Source organism: Staurois parvus, unplaced genomic scaffold (assembly GCF_062004578.1).
Source record: "Staurois parvus isolate SC_StPar_1 unplaced genomic scaffold, SC_StPar_1.0 ptg001058l, whole genome shotgun sequence".
NCBI lineage: Eukaryota > Metazoa > Chordata > Amphibia > Anura > Ranidae > Staurois > Staurois parvus.
The window spans coordinates 47,039-64,709 of record NW_028318854.1 but is presented as its reverse complement, the minus strand read 5'-3'; the positions used below and the strand labels follow the sequence as shown (position 1 = coordinate 64,709).

Sequence of the window (17,671 nt, the reverse complement as noted above, 5' to 3'; positions counted from 1 at the left end):
GCTCACCACTATCACTTGTTGACACAGAAGTGCCACTTTGTCTCCCAACAGTTCCCACAGATCTGATCTCCTGAGCGGCTCCCACTGAGTGCAGGATGGAGACCAGTGAGATGCAGGTGCCCAGAGTGCAGTGCAGATGTCGACAACACCACTGGATGATGTACCTTCACGTGAGAAAGAAGCAGCCACACACAGTGTGCAGAGAGGTTCTAGAGCCGGCTGAGTGCTACAGCTTAATGCAGCAACAAAAGTAAGACATGGAAGATGGTGGATCTTTTAAGGAGGGGGGAAGAAGATGGGGGTAGTGGAGGGGGTTGCATGCCAAGGTCAGAGCTGAAATGGGGTTAAAGGGAGATATGGATGGGGGATGTAGAGGTAAGCAGCTGTGGAAAAAGGCTGAACTCTGCGCTCTGTGTGTAGCGCACCCCTGAACTCTGCGCTCTGTGTGTAGTGCACCCCTGAACTCTACACTCTGTATACAGCACACCCATGAACGCTGCACTCTGTATACAGAGTACCCCTGAACTTTGCACTCTGTATACAGCGTACCCCTGAACTCTGCACTATGTATACAGTGCACCCTTGAACACTGCACTATGTACGTATGCACCCCTGAACTCTGCACATGGTATACAGTGCACTCCTGAACTCTGCACTATGTACGTATGCACCCCTGAACTCTGCACGTGATATGCAGTGCACCCCTGAACTCTGCACTATGTACGTATGCACCCCTGAACTTTGCACATGGTATACAGTGCACCCCTGAACTCTACACTCTGTATACAGTGCACCCTTGAACACTGCACTATGTACGTATGCACCCCTGAACTTTGCACATGGTATACAGTGCACCCCTGAACTTTGCACATGGTATACAGTGCACCCCTGAACTCTACACTCTGTATACAGTGCACCCTTGAACACTGCACTATGTACGTATGCACCCCTGAACTCTGCACTATGTACGTATGCACCCCTGAACTCTGCACGTGGTATACAGTGCACTCCTGAACTCTGCACTATGTACGTATGCACCCCTGAACTCTGCACATGGTATACAGTGCACCCATGAACTCTGCACTATGTACGTATGCGCCCCTGAACTGTGCATGTGGTATGCAGTGCACCCCTGAACTCTGCACTATGTACGTATGCACCCCTGAACTCTGCACGTGGTATACAGTGCACCCCTGAACTCTGCACTATGTGCATATGCGCCCCTGAACTCTGCACGTGGTATACAGTGCACCCCTGAACTCTGCACTATGTACGTCTGCACACCTGAACTCTGCACGTGGTATACAGTGCACCCCTGGACTCTGCACTTTGTACACAGCTCACTCCCAAACTCTGCACTCTATGTGTATCCCCCCCCCACTCTGCATGTAATGTACTCCTGGTATTTACAGCCCCTATACAACCCTCCCACTGTTAGTGAAATTGACTACACCCACTATTAAATGCAGTTTGCAGGGTGTGCGTATGGGGGGGGGGGGTTGGGGGGTTCATGGTTGAGTTCCTGCACCTCTTTTCTGAGAATAAAATCCCTGGATAGGAGAGAAAGAGGAAAAGGGTTGTTAAACCTTCAGTCAAAGCGTTATCTCCAAACTGATGGTCCAGCATCAGAATTCCATTAGTGAACTGGTCTTAGTCAGCTTTAGAGATAATCCATAAAATGGTGCAAGAAGAGCTGTGCAGAAAAGGGGTTAACATCTAGACATGCAGCAACTGGTTGCATGTTTCGTAAGTTACGGTTAGACTTGGTATGGGAACTCTCTGTAGTCTGTATTCACTGTCAGTGACACACTTTGCAGACGGTTCCTCTTTATCTGAGCTACAAGAGACACTCCCCTGTCAGTCACTGAGTCCCAACTCTCCTCTGCCTTCTGACACAGGGGTCTGGTGATGTCTAAGTAGACCCCAGAAACACAGCCCCTGCTTCTGCCCTCCTGTCTTCCAGCAACATGAACCGCAAGGACAGCAAGAGGTGAGTGTGCCTGTTCCCTGTTAGGTGACACCCAAGGAATTCTGGGTTTACAGCTTTGGTTAGCAGTCCTTACAAACTATGCACTTGGCTTGGTCTGCGATTTCTCTGCAGGGTGTTTTCAGGCTTCTTGATCTAGGACTTTGATGGTATATTACGAAGCGACTGCAAAAACAGCTCCAACAGATGAAAGAGATCAGTTCCTTATTTTGCCTGGTTTCTGCATTTTTTCTGTTATGGAGCAGTGCTGTATGTAGTTTTAAGTGACTAATTTTGAAAGAGAAATACTCCTGTATGGTCTACGTGGGCATAGTGCCAGCCGTTTATATACAGTACGTACTGATCGGTTGCAAAAAAACCCATCACGTCTGATGATGTCAGATGCATAACTGCACCTTTAAAATATGTGTTTTTGGTGTGACAGCCTGAGCATGTGGTTTGAAACGAGAATTGGTCGTCAGCAGAAAACAGCTTGGACAAGCCATTGCTCTCTATTTAAAGCATCATTTTCCTCTTGAGTCTGTCTGAATCCACATCAAAGTGCATCTAAAAGCAGAACATGAAAAAAATTGAATAAGGTAAGGAAGGGTTAGAAACCCTGGCAAGCGTTGTATTGTTTTCTTTGAGATTCAACCATCTTTGTTTGTTCTGGTGACCGCAGAGTTGTCACCAGAACAGGAAAAGGGGAGAATTCTTCCAATTGGGACTTGTTCAGTGGTCAATGTACGGGAGAGGACGTGGGTCTTAAAGCTGAACTCCAGGTATGATCGTCATTGCTTACTTACACTGGTAGAGCTTGGCACAATGTATGTATGTATATCTCATACCTGATGGGCTGCTGGTGAAACTGACAATCATTGTAGTAGGCTGGGTTAAATACAGTGATAGCCAAAATTTTCTGGATCCCGCTTGGGTTTATTCATTTATTTTAGTATATACTGTATACTATACATAACACTGGCAATTTATACAATGTTTTACATATATTTTACATTTAACATCAGTCCCTGCCCTCAAGGAGCTTACAAACTAAGGTCCCGCTGTTACATGCATGCGTACACATACTAGGGCCAATTAACCTACCAGCAGATCTTTGGAGTGTGGGAAGAAACTGGAGTACCTGGATGACACCCATGCAAGCACAGGGAGAACATGCAAACTCCATGCAGATAGTGTCATGGTTGGGTTCTATGCAGTTGGCTTCCCCAATGCACACTGACCACAGGACGTCTCCTGCTCAGTTCTGCCACATTTCATAGTACGCCCTTTTTTAATGAATACAAGGCTTTCTCTGATTGGATGAAGTGGAGATTAAGATATCACTACCCCTCCTCTCCAACTCAGAAAAGGCATTCTATTATTGGTGGTGGTGACAAATGAGCAGTCTCTTGTGGTCAATGTGCAAAGGGGAATTCTTTCCCAGAACACAACCACAACTCTACTGTATGAAGTTTACATGTTCTCCCTGTGCCTGCGTTAGTTTCCTCCAGGTATTCTGGTTTCCTCCCACACTCCAAAGAAACGCTGGTAGGTTAATTGGCTCCTATCTAAATTGGCCCTAATATGTGTGTTTATACATGTGAGGTAGGGACTGTAGAATATAGGTAGGAAATGCTGTGACTTTAGAATATATATAAATTGCCAACACTATATTAATACCTGAAATTAATAAATAAACCCCAGCAGGACTTGGAAGATTGGTTAGTAACGCCCACTACTACAATAATGGTAAGCTACCCCAGTGGCCCATCCAGTATAAGATATGCATACTTACATTATACCAAGTTGCACCAATGTAGGTATGTAAGAATGATCATACTTAGAGTTCAGCTTTAACCCTTCCCTACTTTTTCCTAAACTAACAAGAACAAAACTTTTTGGCTTTACATACACAGAAACTGTACATACTCCTGTGGGTGTTGGAAAAAGCAACATTCCTACCACTGAAAACAAAATCAAGAAAAAGGAGGTAAATGGGACTATTCAAGTCTATTTATTGAAATACTAAGGGGTCAATTTAAAAAGCAGTGGTAATAGGGTTATATTGTGGCCATACTGTTGCTTTAAAAAACAACAACACATACTTATAAAGCACCGCTGTGTCCTTTACAAATGTGCATTGCATTCTATTGGAATATAGGAGTCCAAAGTAAGCAGCAATCAATTATGAGAGCAATAATACGGGCAATGGAAGAATGGGTGCAGAAAAGAATGAAAGCCCAGTCATATGACCTGTCAAACTCGTATGTCCAACTCTTCTCCCCTGCAGAATTTGCTGCGCTGTGTTAAACAGACAGAACTCTGTAGGACATTGCTGGCTCCACATTTTCTGACTGGGTTACAAAGTGTCAAAGAGAATGAATGAACCATCACCTCAAGGCATTCCAATGGACAATGGATTAAAACCAGCCTCATGACCCAAACGAAGTCTGACAATTCTGTGTTACTTGCCCCAGCAGCAGGGACAGGCTCATCCAGCACACAGGGTGAAGATGCAGAACTGCTTTCCCTCTCCCAGAAGCTACTGCATGACATACATAGGTGTACCCCCTGTATGCTCTAGCACGCTTGTTCTCCTTACATGCATGTGCACTCATTTGTGTGCCTTACAGTTCTATTAAAGTGGCACTACCCTTTAAGGGTTGCTTAGTAATTTTCGGGTTCCCTGTCAATCTAGACCTCTTTCTGAAAGCCCAGCGTCTACTGACACCATCTTACTCTTGTGACCAGGATAAGTCACCATTGTAAAATGAACTCGCGCACAAGTTAGTGTAAACCAATATGAAGTTTATATTGAATTTAAACTCAGCTTGATCAAGACAACACAAATAGCACTGGCATATGCCACAGACATGATCACTCTTGTCATTTTTAAGTAAAGATAACAGCATCCACAGTAACGTACCAGTAACTGTTAGCAGGCCTGCTTTCAGAAATAATCCACTGCCTCCAATCTGAAGTGACTGTTGAATCCCCAGCGAGTAAAAACAACTATCAATAAACAGGTAAGCTCACTGCGGGTCCTGAGAACCTGATGGCAAGGATTAGATTTGAATATGGAGAGAGTTTGTATCTATAATCACCCAATGTCCCTTTAAGAACAATATGAAGTCTTCCACACGCTAGTTGGGGCCCAATTGGTGTGAATATGATCTAAACCGTAGCTGATAGTTAATAAGTACTTCTCCTCTTAATGATAGTGGACTGATGCAAGGTCCCCTCTAAGACACTAAACCAGGACAGATTTGAAGTAATGAAGTGTAACAGTTGGTATAAATGTCTGTGAGCAAGAACAACTTTCTCTGGGTGACAAGGGCCAAAGGAAACAGTAGTAGAAATCCCATTCAGTTGGGAAGGCTAAAATGTTGTTTCAATTAGCACTGCTGTATTCTGACCTGCATCTGTGTGTCCTGTGGTCAGCTTGGATGATGAGACTGTAATGCAAAGTGTTCCAACAATGGCGGCTAAGAGAACTAGGCCGCAAACTGGGGTAACTATGTGTGATGTTGACAACTATGTGCAGGTAGATAGCAGATGTGATGAAATTGTCAATGTTCTCTTAGTTAGTGGGTGTATGGGGCTCTCTCACCTCGTTAATAGTGTCCGGCAAGTCTTAGCGGTCTGTCTTTTCCTGCAAATGAGGTCCCCAACAGACTCTCCGGCCTTGATTCAGTGTCTCGTCTTGTCTCCTGCTTGCAGATTGGCTCACTGAGTAGCTTGGCAAGGCTGACGATCAGCAGACTCCTGCTCCTCTTCTCTCTCTGACTCTGGTTTGGCGTCCTGGTCCTATACTCCAGCCGGCAGCACACTTCCTCCTCTCTCGATCTCTCCCCTCTTTCTGGTCAGTCCGGGCTTTGAGTTATATATGCCCCTGCCCACACGCTAGCTCCTCTGGGAAATGTAGTTTCCCAGTGCACTGTTCTTCAGCAAAGTCCTGCAATTCAGCATACAAGTTCCACATGGCTATTCTTCAACATGTGGCTGCTACTGTTCTGCAGGACACTGCTATCCTGTATTGGCTTCAACATCCTACACTAGACATTTATAGTAGGGTGGTGGGCACCCAATGCTCTGTTACAATAGCAAGCTGCACTCCCACACTGCAGTTCAGCATAATACAACTGCTGTTCATTGCAGCTTTAGTGTGCTATTGTGCGCTGCCAATCCATTCAAAAGTAATGGGCTACCTTAATGCATCACATCTTAATGCACAGTACTGCACTGCTTTGGCACACATGCATTTCTGCAGCACATAATCTGTCTGGGCCCTTAGATAATTTGCATCTGTGCAGACAGAAATTAGCACATCGGTGACATTTTCACAGGTTTGCAATTGTTAAAATTTTGAGCAACATTGCACTTCCTTTCCAGAACATGCAAATATCATCAAGAACATCCAAAGTACAGTATTTGCCATCAGTTTGAGATTAAAGTGGTATTGAAAAAAAAAAAGCTGACAGGTAGGCTTTTTTATGACAGAGGAGACCCTATTGGTCTCTTCTGTGACAAATGCTTCTCCTTGCCCGTCAGCGGTAATGTACACTAAACCACGCTTGTGCAGCGTAGCGTACATTTGCAGCATCTATACAGTCATGGCTAAAAATATTGGCACCCCTGCATTTCTGTCAGATAATGCACCACTTCGCCCAGAAAATTGTTGCAATTGCAAATGTTTAGGCATTTTCAAGTTTTTTTCTTTTGTTTGTATTGTATGACACAAACAAGTGGAGAAATAAAAAGTCAAATCTGACACATTCCACGCAAAACCCCAAAAATCGAGTGAACAAAATTACTAGTACGCTCAATTTAGTATTTGGTAGCACACCCCTTGGAAAAAATAACTGAAAACAATCACTTCCTGTAACCACCAATGAGTTACTTACACCTCTCTACTGGAATTTTGGACCACTCTTCTTTCGCCAACTGCTCCAGGTCTCTTAGATTGGAAGGGTTCCTTTTCCCCAACTGCTGTCTTGAGATCTCTCCACAGGTGCTCTATGGGATTGAAATCTGGACTCATTGCCGGCCAGTTCAGTTCTCTCCAGAGCTTTGTCTGAAACCAATTCTGGATGCTTTTTGACACGTGCTTTGGGTCATTGTCCTACTATAAGTCCCATGACCTCTGATGGAGACCCAACTTTCTTACACTGGTCCCTACATTGCTCCCCAGAAGCCTTTGGTAGTCTTCAGATTTCATAATGCCATGCACACGGTCAAAACATCCAGAGCCTGAAGCAGCAAAACAACCCCAAAACACCAGTGAGCCTCCAACATGTTTGATTGTAGGGACTGTATTCTTTTCTTTAACGGCCTCATTTCTTTTTCTGAAAATAGCGGACTGATGGGCTTTACGAAAAAGCTTTAATTTTGTTTCGTCTGTCCACAGCACATTCTCCCAAAAGGATTTTGGCTTTCTCAGGTAAGTTTTGGCAAACTCCAATTTGGCTTTTTTATGTTTCTGTGTCAGCCATGGGATTCTTTTGGGCAGGGGCGGACTGACAACTCATGGGGCCCCTGGGCAATAGAGGATCATGGGGCCCCTGTGTCCTTGCCCAAACTCAAAAAAGCCTATGAAAAAGGTACCAGGGGCATCTCATGGGGCCCCCTACTGACCCCGGACCCTCAGGCAGTGCCCGAGTTTCCAAATGGTCAGTCCGCCCCTGCTCCTGGGTCCCCTAGTGCCACTTTTCATTCAGATGGCGACAGATAGTGCAAACTGACTCAATTGTCCCCTGTGCCTAAAGGTCAGCTTGAATTTGTCTGGAAATTCATCAAGGTTCTTTAGCCACCATTCAAACAATCCTTCATTGCAATCTTTGACTGATTTTTCTCTTTTGTCCACGTCCAGGGAGATTAGCTACAGTGCCATAGGCTGTAAACTTCTTGACAATGTTGCGCACAGTGGACACAGGAACATTAGGATCTCTGGAGATGGACTTGCAACCTAGAGATTGTCCATGCTTTTCTACAATTTTTGTTCTCAAATCCCCAGACAATTCTTTGCTGCTCTTTCTCTTCTCCATGCTCCATGTGGCACACAGAGACACACAACAGAAAGGTTGAGTCAACTTTTCACCATTTTAACTGGTTGCCGGTGTGATTTCTATATTGTCAGCACCTATTGATTGATAAATGTGTGTTTAATTACAAATTACAGGAACATCACAAACTTGGAATGCATTTATTTCTTACAATTTTGAGAAGGTTCCAATAATTTTCTTCAGTCCACTTTGGGGTTTTGCATGGAATGTGTCAGATTTGGCTTTTTGCTTCACTAGTTTGTGTCATACCAATACATGCAAACGAAATAAACACGAGAATGCCTAAACATTTGTAATTGCAACAATTTTCTGGGCAAAATGGTGCATTATCTGACAGAAATGCAGGGGTGCCAATATTATTGCCCATGACTTTATGTCATCGCGGCCCAGACGTTCAGGCAGCTGAACAACAATCTTGCCTTTTTATGGTTGATAAAGAAGCAGGATTGCTTCAAAATGCATCCCTAGGCAAGGGTCTTCAAAATATACACCAGATCAAGCCATATAGACCATAGGAACTCAAAACATCACACTCTATGGGAATCCACAGTGGTCCACAAGAAAAAGAGCAATTGGACCACTGTGGATTCCCATAGAGTGTGATGCTTTGAGTTACTACGGTCTATTTGGCTTGATCGTGTGTATATTTTGAAGACCCTTGCCTATTTGTCCCTTTGTTCACCTATATAGGTGAAGTATTTTTGGAATGATATATATGACCTTTAAAAACAGTTGTCATTTTATATTTTATATGTGTGAAAATTTGATGGAAAAAAAGATTTCATATATTTTTAAATTTTATGTATCGGTGCCTTAAAAGTCCCATTCAAATTAGTATTTTTTCTCAAATCAATAGACGGAAGGAAAGGTCTGTACACATGCTGTCTATGTGATTCTTTACATCATGGCTGTGACAAATGGAATGTGGCTTGTCAAGTTAGAAAAGCATCAAAAATAGGACCAAGCCACAACTGCAAGTCAAATGCTTGCCTCATGGTTGCAGTGTGTTTGCACCATTGAAAATTGCCATTTGGCATAAAAAAAAAAAGCTAACAAGCATTTGGAAGGTGGTAGGACCACTTTCTAGATGCCCAGAAGCTGCTTCTTAGCTGCCCTCTAAAAACCAAACCACAGTTGATTGCTTTACAGATTGTGCTCCATTATGAACTTGCTGACCTACTGGCCAAAATCCTATCTGAGTCACTGACCTGCAACTATTATGCAGATCTGGAAAGTTGGAGTAATGTCAGAAATTGTAATGTGCATAGTCACAGGTTAATTAAAGGTTTTCATGATATATTTTTAATATCTAATTATGAAACCATGTTATTTTTATAAAACCATTATAGTTTCCCCTTAGAGTAACCCTTCGTGGCATACATTTTTTCCAAAATGGAAATACCTGCATAATAAGAGAAGGAATACTTTTAATAACAGGAAAGGAAGTGAGGAGAAATGTCTTCCAAACCATAGCCACTCTATCCAAGTCTAAAATAAATGTTTTGGCTGGACATACATTTTAAAATAATTACTAAAATGGTACTGGATAAAGAATAGCTTGTGTAACCCCAACAACTTGTGACACGTAAGACTTATATGTTTCCTAACAGCACACAGATCGTATGCTCTTGTGCGCAAGACAGTCAGAGAAACTGACCCTCTAATTTGTAGGCACATGAATCTGAAAACCTCATCCTCACGTTTTATAAAACCTTTAATTGAATGAGAAGTACAATTGAAGGATTACACTGTATATTCTATCAGGTTATGTCCACTTCAGATTTCTTGTCAAGGAAAATTTGCAGGAAAGCTAGTCCCCTGGTTCAAGCAAGGTGTCTAAAGTCACGCAATACACTTACCTCCAGGTCAAATATTGTTGCCCAGTCTAAGACATCTTCCATAGAAATCTCAGTATTGCCTAATCATAGCTTGTGTTCTATCCAAATTATGGTCTCACACCCTCCTAAAGGATATTCCAGAATGTTGAATTGAAATGAAAATTAGGTATCCAGCTAAGAGAGGGTAATACCATTGTTATTGTCTGCGTTGGAGACCCAATCTGATATGAGAAAATGTTACCATCAGCACATCACAAAAAAAAGAGCTTGTCTTGGTTGCAATGGCCCTTAATTGTTCTCAGGGCTGTCTGAGAGATAGAAAAACCATATTTACAGTATATGCTTACCTGTACAGTACATGCTTTATGCAAATGTATTACTAGATGAATATATGTCAGACAATGATAATATCGCATTTATTCTGTATGTTTCCAGAAAATCACGCCAGGAAAGTCAAGTGTTAAGTAGCAATGGAGTCAACCCCCTCGTTAAGAGCCGTCACACTCAGAGCAGAAGGAGAAGACGCATGACCTGCCCAAGCCCAGCTGAGATTAACAAGGCTTTGATGACTGTCACTTTGGAACAACTGGGGAAGGGTTGCAGCCTTGATGAACTTATGGAGAAGTGCATACAGTCATTTGGTAAGTGGATGACCATGGACCTAATGGACTGTATAGGTAAAGCAGGAAGCCCATCACAACAGATGTGAGGCCATTGCCTCCAGGGCCACTCTTGTTTTTCAAAGGTGACTTTGATGTAAGGAAGGCCTCTAAAATATATCCTGTGTCCCTGTGCGGAATTTTGAGTCCTGTTTGAGCTCAAGCAAAATGAATCTGGATTTCATCAAATGTGGTCATATTTTCAAATAGACTTAGGTGGGCTGTGGTCAGGATGTAAACATCCCTATTTTTGAATAAGAGATATTGAGAGAATTCTTCAAAGCTGCTTCATATAGTATATAATTAATCTAGAATTGTTCCAGCCATAGTTATTTTTCCTAGCTTCCCCTTGAGGATCAGTCCCTGGTGACTGTGGGATGCTGCTTTCTTTAGTAAATGCACTTTTCTAGGCTTCAAGGTGAATTAGAAAAAGTTTCTCAAGGGTTGAAGTATGAGTTGGTAGCTCAATTTCTCCAACATATATGAAAGGCTGCCTAAGACCAAACAAGTCTCACCATCATGCAGTTGTTAGTCCAGATAAGACAAAGTCTTACATCTATGTAAGGAAACCCTTATTCAGTATTGCTTTCTCTAAGGTTCTAGGGCTGGCTACATGTACTACCCCCTGTAACCCTAAGATGATTGAGTTATTTTGTGTTCAAACATTTTTTTCAGAGAGTAAAATGAGCATTACAAAGAAATCAAGTTATAAGTTCTGTGAAGTTATGATGTTTATATCAGCACACTTTAGAAAAATTAGAACAGAACTGTAAGCAGTTATAGAGTTGGTAGGCAGGTTCATATTATGTAACTTGGATTTGAAGATGGTGTCTTGTTATGGTTTTTCAGCTGCCAGGTGCAAAATGTAAGGCCTGTGTAAGCTATGAGTATCTGGAGTTAAACTTTACAAAGGGCTTAGGATTGATTGGCCCAGAATGAAAAGTTGTTCCTCCAAATTACTGGGTTTTCCCTTTGACACTTGTGGAAGAAGAGAAGTAGATAAAGTAGCCATTCTCACCTAAGGTTTCTCCAGAAGGTATTAGGGGTTCTTTGAACCATATTCATTTTCTGCCTCTCAGACAAGTAACCACTGTCACGAATGATGATTTTGTATGCTATAAGAAGGTCATTCTTATCACTGATCACCAAAGCAAAGAGCATTCTTCTCACTGACCACCATGCCAATGTACCATAAGCTGTACATACAGTATTTGTTGCCAGGGGTTTCCCGAAACCTTAAATTTTATTTCAAGGGTTCCTCCATGTTAAGAAAGCCCAAAGTAAGGTATACTGCTGTGGATGGGTAAGGTGGTCACAATACCCAAGATCTACTACTGGTGATGCTATCAAGTGCTGAAAACAAGTGCTTGTGGCTGGGATAGGCAGTCCCTCAATACGTTTAACGTTGATAGATATAAGCCAGCAACTCAGTGGGCTCAAACACTGAAAATCTTTATTGGCTACACAAGTACATCCAGTAACAAAATGCATTGTTTTACTGGATTTACTTGTATAGCCAATAAACATTTTCAATGTTTGAATCCTCCGAGCCACTGGCTTGTAGCTATCAACGTTAAACCAATTCTTTTCTCTGAATTTTTTATTTGATATAAATTTTGATTTAAAAATGTGTTACAAATAAGACAATCCACAGTAGTTGAATATCATTTCTCTGACACCCATAGAGTTCAGGTGATGATCAGAGCTCAGGAATGATTTAAACACCTTCAGACAAAACACCTGGCTGGTGTGCATTCATGTTTATGTCTATAAAGGAGGGATGAAGAGTAGCGGGCATGTGTTGCTCATCTTTTTAGGAACAACTGAAATCTTTTTAACGGGTCTTCTTACCTAATGTTTGATTGAAAAATTGCCAGTTAGTGGCCTCTGTGGGCCATTCACAAGAGCTGCCTTGGCCTGCAAATGTAAATGTCAAGCTGCAATTTAAATGTCAAGCTTTTTCCAAGGTATTGTCCTAAGACTCTCAACTCTCAGAACTTTATCAAAATAGGAAGTGTTACCCAGGAGAAATCAATCAGATTGAAATGATGACAATATGGTACCTAAAAAAGCAGTTTGATATATAAGACCAATTGGGGTTGTCAGGCAGTTTAATGAATGTTAGATATTCAATGCATTTACCTGATATTACTTGTTTTGTTTTGCCTCTGGTGACTGAGAAGATGCGGATGGAAAGCTCTGGAGAAATGAGGACACCGTTAACATGATCCTCATCATGCACAGCTGGGTGGTGCCATCAGCAGAGTTTGCACAAAAAGTTCTTCAACTATATCCTTATCAGCACTGACATAAATCCCCCATCGGGGACTTTGATATATACGGTAGATATTCCACTTACTTCTTTATAATGGTATTGAGTTCCTTGACTACCACTTACCTACAGAGAAGAAGATCAAAACCAAAGGAAGAACCAGATATGCCATTTCCTAAGGTAAGCATACACCTCTCCTTGTATTGGTTTCCTGGCTCAATGTTTGTCCTGTGCATCATAATAAAAAAAAATAGAGTACTTTAATTACATTACTTGAGTACCAGCTTGTATATACCCCTTCATTACCAGGCAGTTTTTCAGTTTTCAGTGCTGTGAAAGTTTGACTTAATCATACAATACTCTACCCAAATGTATTTTATATAATTTGTTTAAACAAATAGCACTTACTGTAATTTTGGTGGTACTTATCAACAACTGTTTTTTTTAAATCATTTAATATACAGTATAGAGGAAAAAATTCAGTTCAGCAGATATACTGACAGGTTTTCAGGAGACTTGCATGGCACCAGCGATCTGCTGATCACTGGTGCAATGCTGTACAGGCTCCCGTAACCAAAAATAATAAATGCACATTTTTTACCTGCAAAAAATGTGCATTTATTATTTTTGGTCAAAAGGTGAACTGTTGGATAATGAGTGAGGAATCCCATGTCCAAATTATCCAACAGTTTTATGACTATTAGCTGAAGCTTGACTCCCTCTGTGTGAGTGTAGTATCCCCCCCCTCCCCCCTCGCTTTGGCTGTATGTTATCTCTAGCCTCTCTTTTTTTTTTCTTCATCTCTTCTAACATTCTGCTGAAACTTTGTGATTTGTACAGTACTGCTTGGACTTTGAAGAAGGGGACATACCCCGAAAGCTTGTCCTCAAAATTGTATGTTAGTGCAAATAAAAAAAGTATCACGGACAGTACTCAATTGTTTCATTTGCTGACATGGAAATTCCTGTCCTATCTGATTAATATTTGAGCCAATAACTGTTTATAAATGAAGATTGTGTCCATGTCTAAACCCCTCTAGAAAGGCCCTTGTGTGTAATAATGAAAAGCTCACCTGTTTCACACCTGCAGGTTTTGGGTAAATGACTATCCAGAGATGTTTCGGCTTGACCATGAACTAGAAGAGCTGATGTGTGACTTTTGGGAGGTAGTTAAGGACAGCAAAAGGCCAAATGACCACCGACAAAGTCTTGATACATCATTCATGTAAGGACTTTATGTAATCCAGTCTAATCTCTATTTCCCCAGCGGTTGAGGAAACTTTACTTCTCTTTTCTTTTTATTTAGTGTTTCTTGATTTGCTTGCTTTTATATTGTTCACTTTTCCTTTTTATCATTTTCAATGCCAGATTTGACCCAGAAACCCCAAAGACCTTTCCAGAGTCACCAAGCTTCAACAAGAAGAGGAAAGTCTCCCTTCTGTTTGATCACCTGGAACCACTGGAACTGGCAACGCATCTCAGCTACCTGGAGTTCAAATGCTTCTGCAGGATTACGGTAAAAATCTCACACTCTACAACAAAACAAAACAAAACAAAGAGTTCTAAAATATTTATAATACAGAATTTTAAGTTTATTATCTGAAACATCAAAATAAAGCACAGTAACACATTTACCGGATGATTGATGGAAAGTTCAGGCTAATAACCACATAACTATTTTAAACTGGTAGAGATTGAAGAATTGGTTTTAATGTTCATTGGTAAAATTGTTATTACTAAAATGATTGTCTAGGCAAAAAGGCATAAAAATCAAATTCATTAACTCACCTTCAAAGTTTTTGATTATTGCTGATCACAGTGAAGCAATTTTGTTTGTTCACTATAGTTATGGGAGGCATTGTGCAGCTAATGGGGTTTATTTACTAAAACTGGATAGTGCAAAATCTGGTGCAGCTCTACATAGAAACCAATCAGCTTCCAGGTTTTATTGCCAAATCTTATTTGAACAAACTTATTGGCTACCATGCACATTTGCACCAGATTCTAAGTACACCAGTTTTAGTTAATCTCCCTCTTTGTCTTTGAACAAATTGGAAGCTTGCAGTAGTGGTTGGGTGGATAAAGAGACTTGTGATTCTTGAACACTGAACACTTTATTGCAACATCCCCAACTCAACTACTACTCCTTATTTTAGCCCCATTTCAGATCTCAGTTCTATAAATCTGTTTTCCAGGAAGTAGCTCTGAAAGTGTCCATGTCTGCAGTTCACTAAGAGATGTCATATCTTCATCAGCAGCTCTGATCCATTTTTGTTTCTCATGGTTTGGAAGTCTTTGTATCTCATCCCATGAATCTGTAAGCTCGAAAGAGTAGGGCCCTCTTACCCCTTGTGTGCTGTTTGATGTTACTGTACTGTTTCATGTATTGTCCCCCCTCTATTGTACAGCGCTGAGCAAACCCTTTGGCGCTATATAAACTCGATAAATAAATAAATAAATCTGGCTCTGGTTTTAATGCTACGCGAGCAACATAGGAGAGACATTTGGCTGGGATGCCTTTGTTCCTTCTGGTGGATTTCCTGACTGAAGCCTCTTGTGGCCTGTTTTCTTCATTTACAGTATTTGGATTTCAATCTGTGTGTCATTTTGGTGCTTATCTTAATGTGACACTGATGTGGAACTTCCCTCAGTTTGAAGTGTTTGTGTTAGTTCATGAAATGTTGAACACACTGAAGTTTCATCGACAATTACACTTCTACCGATGGTTACCTTGTTTGTGTCTTGGTATAGAATTCTGTATCCTTTTTGATTTTCACTGTACCCCACAAGTATACCTTCCTTTGCGTGAGCATCCCATTTTGTAAATTTTTCTTTTGTGATGTGCACATAGGCTTTGCTTCCAAAAAAGTTTAGATGGTTCAAATTCTGGACCTTTTAATTTCACAGATCATAGGAATTTTTCTGGTAGTTGATTTTGGAGATAGCATGTGGTCAAAATTGCCTCCCCCCAGAATGTGGTTGGCATATCTGCATCAAAAAGCATGGTTCTTCCACTTTCACATAGACTACAGTTCATTCTTTATGCAACCATGTTTTGTTCTGGGATGTATGATACAGTAATTTGAAATATTGTGCCATGCTTTTTGAGAATTGCCTGTGTGTTATCACCTGTACATTCAGTTCCATTATCTGTGTGCAATACACTAGGCATTTTGCCATATTTGTTGGTTACTTGAGCCAAATACTGTTCAAGTTTCTTTGGTACTTCACTATTGTTGTGTAACAGATATAGTGTAGTATACCTGGAGTAATCATCTATAACAGTGAGAAAATACCTCTTCTTTCCTGAAGTCAATTTTTCCATTGGACCGCAAAGATCTGAATGAATTAAGTCCAGAGGGGTTTTTTTTAGCTCTGCTGTTACTCTGCTTTGGAATGGCTATTTTTGTCATATTTCTTTTATACAGCTGGTGCATTTTGTTGTTTGATCACATGGACTAATTTTTATTCCACTTGTATAGATATTCTCAGTTAATATTTATATTATGTTAGGACTTGTGTGCCCAAGTCATCTATGTCATTTGTGAATGCAATTTGAATGTTTTTCCACCTTGGCAGTATTAACCACCTCATTGCAGTTCTGCTGATACAGTTCATCAGTAATTTTAGCCTTTGCAAGTAAGATATCTATCTATATCTATATGTTTTTATTGCCATATTTCATTTTAAAGCAGACTCTGCGATAAAAGCACTGTCACTATTAACCCCCCTGTCGGTATTCCTGAGTGTAGCTGGGGGTTAACTTTCAGTAACAGAAGCAGTAACCCTGAGCTACACTCGGGATTACACTGCACTGTTGCTCTGGGATCCCTCGAGCACTTACCTTGTTCTGTGGTCTCGCGATGTCCCCCCTGCAGTGTCCCCGGCCATGTCCTCCGATTGATGCCAGCATACATCTTCCGGGTTCCGTTCCCTATGAGCATCGGGACGTTCGCGACGTATGGGGATGGAACCGGTGGGAATTTAAAAAATGTAAAAATTTGACATTCACTCACTACACTAAAATCTGATAGTATTACATTACTGTGTCAAACCATTTCACATACATTTTGTCTCGAGTGCTTTGTCCTGTGCCCTGCCTGCATTTTTACCGTTCTTTCTGCCTGGAAACTGAGAAACGTCCATGGCGTCCAAAAAGCATCCCTTTATGTCAAAAGCGGTTTTAGACCAGCTAGAGAACAGCGATAGTAAATCAGAACCACTTGCAGAATTGAGTGATAATGATTTGTTGGGAAATTCATCATCAGACACTGAAATCGATTTTGTGATTGAGCTCAGTGATGTGCGAACTTGGCGCTCTATTTCAAATTTCAGTGTTTTTGGTTTGATTACATTATTGAATTAAATTTATTATTATTATATTATTATTTTTTATGATTATGTATTATATTATAATTTATGATTTCGTGTTTCAAATTTTATCATACTCGGGATGTTTACTAGACTCTTGTTCGGACAGATTTCAGTGAGTTATTCCTAAGAAATACAGGCCTACAATAAAAAAACAACATATTTCCATTGTAAACAATGTACCGCTTTGAGCACAGAAATACTGACATAATCAGACCGCCAGGGAGGTTAATGCTTTCTGTTTTACGCTTACATTCATCCATAGGCTTGCCTTTAACACATTCCAGTGTCAGTTTATTATCTGCATCAAGTGCCTTGGCAAGTGTTTCATAACTTTCTGTTAAACCACTAAGTAATAATGCTGTGAAATGAAAATGATCATCTTCTTTGCTAAGAGAAATTGTGCTTGGTGCTTTCTAATCTTTCTCTATCCACTCATATGAAGAGTGTTCTGGCCAGACTTCATTTATATATTTCCACATACTTTCTTTTATTAGCAGCATT

The 17,671-nt window shown here is 40.9% G+C and overlaps 1 protein-coding gene across 1 annotated transcript in view; it reads left to right on the top strand.

The window, feature by feature from the left end:
- Window positions 1–1,811: 1,811 nt before the first annotated feature.
- Window positions 1,812–17,671, top strand: part of RASGRP4 (RAS guanyl releasing protein 4) — a 60,432-nt gene continuing 44,572 nt past the window's right edge. Inside the window, 6 exon segments of the mRNA XM_089658189.1 lie at window positions 1,812–1,990; window positions 10,302–10,507; window positions 12,709–12,814; window positions 12,924–12,977; window positions 13,887–14,021; window positions 14,165–14,312. Coding sequence (XP_089514315.1) covers window positions 1,968–1,990; window positions 10,302–10,507; window positions 12,709–12,814; window positions 12,924–12,977; window positions 13,887–14,021; window positions 14,165–14,312 — 672 coding nt within the window. The 5' untranslated portion in view covers window positions 1,812–1,967.